The following is an 8,006-nucleotide window of genomic DNA, read 5'->3' on the forward strand; positions in this document are numbered from 1 at the left end:
GCTTAGATAAACACACTCGGCCCCTGTGGTGCCAGCTTTCCTAAACATGTTCAACAAGCTATCACTCATCTGCGCACAAAAGCAGCTTTCCTCTTGTTTTGAATTAGAATGCCCCTAAACAACAGTCCCTAAATAAGAAAGGATGCCGTAAGGGAGAATTACACGATAAATTCTGCAGCCTTCAGGCAACACTGTGGTTTCTTCCATGTGTCTGATCGTGGGCCGCATTATTCTAGCCTGAAATTCAAAAGAAGTGTGTCCTCCTTTCACACTATTAATAAACATACACATATTATCAAGAAGCCTTTTTTTTGTGTGTGTGTCTTTTATTACTCAGATAACTTGTGACTATGTGACTCCGAACCTGTTTTGCTTTCTGCAGCTGAAGTGGAACAGTTTCCCTCTGCTAATCGAAAAACTGCCCTTACAAGGCTGTTTTGAAAGGGAAGTGAGAACACGACAGCAGAACAAAACGGGGCTCAGTGACAGTCTCTCGTCACGTATGTCGTCGTTTTATTCTGTCTGTGGTTTGGATGGACGTGTTTCGAGTTCTCTCATCTGAATTGTGGTTTCTGTCAAGTCTACTTTTTCTTTCCAGTACCACTCGAGTCGAGTCTTGCGCTTGAGCTGGATGTTAACACATAAGAGAATTTGTCTTTCACTTTCCCCATCTGGCCACACCTTAAGCTGACACCTTCCATCTGCTCTGTGAGACGGGACGGTGTCAGACAGAAACAAAACATTTAAATCCACACACACACACACACACACACACTGTGCTCACATTTCTAATCACTCGATGTAATCTGAGCTGCCGTACGAGACCTTATTCAGCTTGGACAGTATCGGTTCCTCCAGTGTGACCCGCTTACATCGTGACCTGTGTTTCCCACTGCCAAAGACTAATAGAGCATATTTTACTGCCGCCTGCTGTTCCAGCAGAAACAACTGAAAAAAAATATAAACAGCAACAAATGGAGACGTCTGGATGAGAGACGTGCAACAAGGGAGGAAGTAAAAAGGGGTTGTCTGTAGTTGACAAAAATATGGCATTCTGTGGCTCCGTTTTTCCACAGTCAACAATACCACGGCTGCTTTAGCCCTGACAGGCGGTGGAATCCAACCCATAACCCGAGCTGGTTTTCTGCTTTCTGCGAGATCATTATATTTACTGCACTTTGTGTGTTTACATGCTCACGTTCTTATGCCTTTCCACAAATGAGCAGATTTGAGATTGGTCCCTGGAGGCCTGGCGAGTAACAAGGTCGGAGGATTTGTTAGCTTCAAACTCTAGTTAGAGAAACACGGGTGTGATTTCGAGTTTATCGGGTGCTGCACTGCTTTGACTTTTTATTTATCTGAGGTTCAAGCTGACTTTGATTTTCTAACGATCATGACTTTAGCACTTATGATGCTTTTCTGTATACCAACCGTAAAAGACTTCCATTAAAGATCACCTATTGTAGTTCACACCACCCTCTGTTAATGCAGTCATTTTGAATCATTTTCATATTTTAGAGGTAAGAAAAGAACATTGGTGTTAACAATGGTCTTGAATGACAAATTGTTTTCACTTTCTTTGACTTGTAAATAAAAAAAGAACATAGTAAATATGTATATGAAGAGCGTTTGTCCTTCTTCTGTCAGGTTTTCTTGACACAATAAAGAGTAAAACTGGTTCAGTGTTAAATGGTTTAACAGCTGTCAGAGTTTTGAAGTTCAGGGACGTGATGCTGTGATTTGTTCAAGGACAGCACCACCTGCTGGAACACACCAGTTACTGTGTGACACTGTGTTCATATCCCGTTCTACTGTAGTGCACCATATAACATGGAGCAGACTAAATTTAGACAGGTCGCAGCTGAGTAATGTCTGAGTGCGACTACAGTGTGTGATACATTATACTTACTGCTGTCACACACACACACACTTGCACACTGCTGGTGTGTGTGTGTGTCAGTGCACCCGCTGTATCATTTCAAAGCTCAGCAAATGCATCAGCCTGAAGACTGCAAGCATATAAGTCTGAGTTAAAGGGCAAAGGGCTAAATCTCCTAAATGCAGGAGGACGTTTTCACTATTTTAAAAATAATATAAACTTTTTTTTTCCTATCTGTGTTTCATTTGTCTGTACATGTGACAAATTTTGCATAAAAATAACAATAATAAAAATATATATGTATATACCTTAAAAAATTCAGATTAAAATTTCACTACAGATTTGGTCACTCAGTAATGTCACTTGGACACAGGCAAAATGAGTTAGACCCACTATTTTGTACTACAACTGTGTTCAGTTCTCTCAGATGTGACAGGTGCAAGTTTCAACTCTTTGCATAGACGTTCAAATCAGGAACCACAGCAGGCCACTTCTCTACATATTGAAAATAACCTGAATGACTGATTATAAGCTTGAAGACACCTCACTGGACACAATGAAATACAAACCATGAATGAAATATCACTACAATCTTAAATGCACTTTTAATGTCTGTAAAGGAAGTACTGTAATCAAACCAATGTGGAGTCATCCTATGAGGATTTGCTCTTATCCGTGTCGAGAGTCACATCATTTTCATTTAAAAAAACAGAATAAGACTAGAAACAGTTACTGCGATGGTTCAAAAGAGCTTCCAAACACTGACAACAAAAGAACAAAGTGTCCCGCCGTAGCTGTTCACGCAGCAGACCAAACAGCAGTTGCCCTGGGAACAAAAGGAAACAAATGCCATGTCCGACCAAGTGAGTCGAGGACAGAGCTGCAGGCTGTCTCACAGACAGGCACTGCACAACGTGTCCCCTTTCTCCTGGCTGGACTACTACAGAGTGCCTGCTTTTATCCTGCAGCTCTCCTTAGTGGCATCTTGACGTGACTGGAAACGCAGAGGGACACTTGTAGAACGTCTGTGGAGCCTTGTCGCTGGCTTTTGGTGCACTGGATCTTAGAAGTGGGTTCGTTAATGGTGAGGAACGAGAGTTTTTAAGAAGCTGATGTTTATTTTATTAGATATATATTTACTTTTATATTTGTTTACTGCATTTATTCTGAATCTCCCACTTTTCACTACAGCAGTAGAATAAAGTCCCTGTGAGCTCATTTGAACAATGACTGATGATGTCTTGAATATTTTATCTCAAGAGAAAGATAAAACTCAGCTTTGTCTATAGTTACAGCTGACTGGACCGTGCTGTGTAACACAATCTTGCGGAGCAGTTCCACTGTCACCTCCTCTGTCACAGAGCACTGTTAACTACAGACCTCGTCGCTGTGCACCATCCTCGAGCGTCCCTGCGGCGTCATGGCCAAAGGAAAGAAAACCAAACAGGCCAAAGGGAAGACGATCACCCTGAAAATGGCCCAGAACTGCGTGGAGCTGACGCTGGACGGCAAACGCCGGCTGGACCTCAGTTTCAAGGGGATCACGGCGGTGCCAAAGTGCATCCAGAAGCTGTGCGACATGGATCAACTGGATCTGAGCAGGAACCTGATCAGAAAGATCCCAGAGTTCATTGATCATTTCAGCCGCATCACTGTTTTGGATCTACACAGTAACTATGTGAGTATGGCAGGATGTTGAGGATCAAATGTCAGGATCTCTGTGTGACATTGAACAAAATGCGGTCCTCAACATCAATGCAATATTAACCAAACTTTATTTGAAGTCCCACTTTTGTCATGATTCCAGTGACGTACATTCATTGATGTGTCTTGTTTTGAGCTGTGGGTTGTTTGCTTTGTGTGATGCTCACAGTTTATGGGACTGAAGTCTCTGGGTTTCAGTCAGTTTGTGTTTAATTTAGTAGTCAGAGTTCCTTTAAATCAAAAGATCATTAAGAAAAGATTGCAGTACAGAGTAGATCACAAATTCCAGTACTGTTGTTGTTTGTATTGTAGCTGGAGGAGCTCCCTGTGGCCATCGGCCGCCTGCAGAACCTCCTGGTTTTAAATCTCTGTAACAACCGACTGACGAGCCTCCCCAGCGAGCTGGGCCTACTAAAGAAACTCCAAACGCTCAACCTGGGACTGAATCTGCTGGAAACTCTCCCCACCTCCATCGCTGCATTGAAGGAGCTCCGGCACATCGGCCTCTCTGACAACCGGCTCACTCAGGTCCCATTCTGCCTCTCGAGGCTCACCAAGCTGGAGAAGGTCAACCTGGACCGAAACCCCATCCTTAGTGAGCAGGCGCTCAGCAGCGAGTCAGTCATGGTGGCGGAGAAGCTTTACCTGGTCAAAGACAGCTCCCTGTGCGAGGACTGTCTCAACAGGTGTCAAACGGAGAGGAAGAAGACGGAGGAAGCGGTTAAAAGTAAAGTGCCCAAATTTGTGAGCCTGACAAACATGGTGACGCAGGAAGACGAGGAGATGTAGGATCTGCTTTAGAAAACAAATTCAATTTGATCCTTTTATTCTTTTTATCCTGTTACTCCTATAATAACACTTTACCTCGCTGCAGGCACTACAAGGCACTGTGCTGCATGTGTTGGCCTAAAGGTCAGCAAAGGTCAGCGTCAACCTTATGTCACTGGTGTGATTTTTAAACTAGCAATAAACTAAAGATGTAAGAGTTGTGTACTTCACTCTCTATGTCTAAGGCGAGGCAAGATGCATTAAAGAAGGAAATAGATGAATAAAGATCCACTGGATTGGGAATTGTTGCAGAGAATAATCACTGCATGAAACGAATATTTATGACCCTCACACATTTTGTTCTGCAAGATAAGCTTCATAAATGACCAATTTGATGATAAAGCCTTTCCCTGTAGATCACAAGTGGAGTAAATGCAAACCTTTGGCTTATCAATTTTGTATGCAGTGCTCGTTGGCGCTACATGTGATTATTACATTTATTTATGTAGCATTTAAAACAAATAAAATAAAAAAAACAAGATAACATCATCCACCTCCTTGCTACTAGATTAAGACCTTGCTCTCTCTCTCTCTCTCTCTCTCATTGTCCTCACAACATCCACAAAAACAATCAATGTGATCTGAAGACATAAAATAACCTCAGAGTTCCAGTGTCACTCAGGGTTTTAGCCCGCGGCTGAGCCGAAAGCTGCTGAGTAGACTGGACTGAGGTCTCAGCAGATAGACTCATTAAGGGGCAAGCCCCTCCGGTATTGATCCGGGCGCACTGTGACAGTGAGGAATGATACAGTAAAATGCGAAGGAAGGAGAGCAGAAGCTTCCTCCCATAATCAAAATCTATAAATTGAGATTATGACACATGCAATAATTAGACTACAGAAAAATAAGCAGCTGAAAATAACATGTCATAGTTGGTCCTTGCTGCATTGTATTTATCTCTACACCAAAGACGGAGGCTCGTCACAGCTGAACAGTCTAACGCCCTCTGCTCAATGCTTCTGGACACTGTCAGTGCTATTGGGAATCAATTCACACAAAGGCACCCACACATATAGACGTGCTGTCTTTTTTTGTTTCTCCTTGATTTTTCTTCAGCCATTCCATCAGTGTCTCCATCCCCCTCCCTCCCCTCGCTCTCTGTGCGTCAATCAACCCGGACACACACACACACACACACACGCCGGCAGAATGGAAGAGACAGAACTGCTGCAGAGGCGAAGCTGTGTGGCTACAAATAGAATCGAATTAATTTTGATTGCATGGCTCGGGCTCCTTTATTAGCTGAGATAGAGGCCGCTTGGACTTGTAATAGAAGAAATAAAAGCAGCAACTGAAAAAGTGCTTTTAATGTACATTTTTATGTCTTCAAATGTTAATTTCTAGTATGCAAAGTAAATTAAAATGATTGCTGCAGTGATAGAAATGGCTTAAACCTCGACTAATTAATGTGGCAAGCGGCAAACAACTGGTCATTCGTGGAAAACAGCTGCTTTCAGCATCAGAACACTTCCGCTGTGTCTTGTAAAACCAAAACAGTGAGCTAAAAGATGCTAAAACAGACGCAGAGCACACAGGTACGCTGTGATGTTCTGTGGATTTGTGAGTTATATATTACAGTGACACTTATAATGTACCTCTTAACTGACAGTCACTTTAACATCAACTCGTTTTAGCATCTTTGGAAGTGGACTGAGCAGACAGAAACCCAGTCAGACAGGCAAAAAGCTGCCCCCCAGGTTGCACACGTCCTGACTGCTTCTTTCATAACCATTAGTGGCTGCAGTCGCAGCGCTGTGCTAATTGTCAGTGACAGAGTAGTGAGGCAGGGTAACGTAGAGAGTAGATGGAGAAAGATACAGGCAGACAGACCTCGAGCGACCTCATGAGAAACAACCTGGCTGCTGTAGCTACCGTACGCTTCTCTCTAATGAGCACCAATTAAAATTTCTGTCTGCTAATGAAAGGAGGTGAGATGACACCTTTAGTCTGCAGACTGTTAGAGAGAGGCCGTTTTAATTAGCAATGTTTGAGACCTAATTTGACCAGTGTAGTGTTCTGGTGTGCATATTAGCCCGTAGGCTGGCAGGGCGGCACAGCAAAATGGACCTGGGCTCGAACCTGCAGCCTGGTTTTGGCCTTTCTGTCCCGTCCCTGTGTGGGTTTCCTCAATCAATATGATGTCGGTTTAAAAGATGTTCCTAGAGGTCCTCACATATATGCAAAATGTATACAGAGATGACTCACGTGACTCTGGACCATCTCTTAGTGATGCTGCTGTAGATTAGTCTGCTGGGGGGCCTCTACTGATACACAGAGCTCCTTTACTGTCTCCTCTCCGCTGCTCTCGTCTACCAATTCAAATGCTACCATTACTTATCATTAACTTTGTCTTCTCTCTCCAGTAGTTGCTTTCTTGGCGCCACAAAAATAAAATTGCATTAAATTGGAATGAAAATCATCATATATTGGTATAATGCTATGGGGAAATATCACAGTTGATAAAATAATCTGTCTAATCTACATGTATAAATGGACCTCTCACCACACCCAAGTGTTATTTATACAACGTGTCTTCTGGAAAGAACATCTGATTTTTAATCAGAGTTGATGGGCACACATCTCCTATGTTGTTAGTGATGAACCACTTAGAAGGCCCATCACAGTCAGCGGGAGGCAATCAATAAGTAATGCAAAGTCAACAGTCACACCTTCAGCAGCCACCTATGGTGCTGGTCCCTCCAGCATGGCCCATCCCCACCAGGCTGAAATTTTAATCACCCTCACTATCAATAATTTAAAAGGCTCTCCAAACAACCTGGATACCGAGGGCTTGTTAGGACTGAAAGCATTGGTGATCCCTGCGACGTCACTTGACCTCAGCGGTGACAGAAGAGCTGTAAACACAATCAGTAATAAAAGAAAAATCAATGGCAAATCTATCAGCTATCTCAATTCAGAAGCAGCACATGGACGTGGGTCTGCTGAGAATCTCTGATGAGGTGATGCTAAACATGGTGAGCTGGCTGACTACTGATTGGAAGCTCCAATAGGAAGGAGGAAAACAAGAGTCAGACCCACGCCAACGCTGGTTTGGCCACTTAGACTTCACCCAACCTCAGGATTAAACCAAACAGTGCCACTGAAGTGTTGTTTTATTTCTTTTTGCTGCTGTCTCATTTTGGTTTTGTGGTGTGTTTGCGTATATCTGCATCCTTCCTCCTTCACTCTGCTTCATCCTGGTCTCCTTACACTGTGTGACCCCTCTATCGCGTTGTCTCGGCCTGATTTCTGCTTAAGTCCCAATGACTCTGTGCATGTTTTAGATGCATTTGTGCATTTGCTCCTTCAGTTTAGCTGCTTGTGTGTATTTGTGTACGTCTGTGAGGGCTGACACACACACACACTCCACCACCCTCTTTGCTCTCTAATAAGAGCAGCTGTGGCTGACGTGAGGCCAGCTCTGATTCAATTGCAGTGCAGGACTGAAGGCTATTATCTTCTGTATGCTGGAGGAGGAGAGAAGCTTTACTGCTGTAGCACAGCTGCCAAAGCAACGACGGGCCCCGTGCTGCCTTCAAGTGAAGACCGAGAAAAGGAGATTTCAACAGCAGATGGGGAAAATGCAAAGAAACAT

General features: G+C 43.4%; 1 protein-coding gene across 2 annotated transcripts; it reads left to right on the forward strand.

The window, feature by feature from the left end:
• Positions 1–2,681: 2,681 nt before the first annotated feature.
• lrrc18b (leucine rich repeat containing 18b) lies at positions 2,682–4,848 on the forward strand. 2 transcript variants are annotated; one of them, XM_026351666.1, is made up of 3 exons: positions 2,682–2,963; positions 3,169–3,557; positions 3,896–4,848. In XM_026351666.1, the coding sequence occupies exons 2-3, from the start codon at positions 3,300–3,302 to the stop codon at positions 4,370–4,372; spliced, it is 735 nt and encodes a 244-aa protein (XP_026207451.1). In that variant the 5' UTR covers positions 2,682–2,963; positions 3,169–3,299; the 3' UTR covers positions 4,373–4,848. The 2 variants fall into 2 exon arrangements, with proteins under 2 accessions (XP_026207451.1, XP_026207452.1); XM_026351667.1 differs by having other exon boundaries at positions 3,241–3,557.
• Positions 4,849–8,006: the final 3,158 nt, after the last annotated feature.

Source organism: Anabas testudineus, chromosome 19 (assembly GCF_900324465.2).
Source record: "Anabas testudineus chromosome 19, fAnaTes1.2, whole genome shotgun sequence".
In the NCBI taxonomy this organism is placed as follows: Eukaryota; Metazoa; Chordata; class Actinopteri; order Anabantiformes; family Anabantidae; genus Anabas; species Anabas testudineus.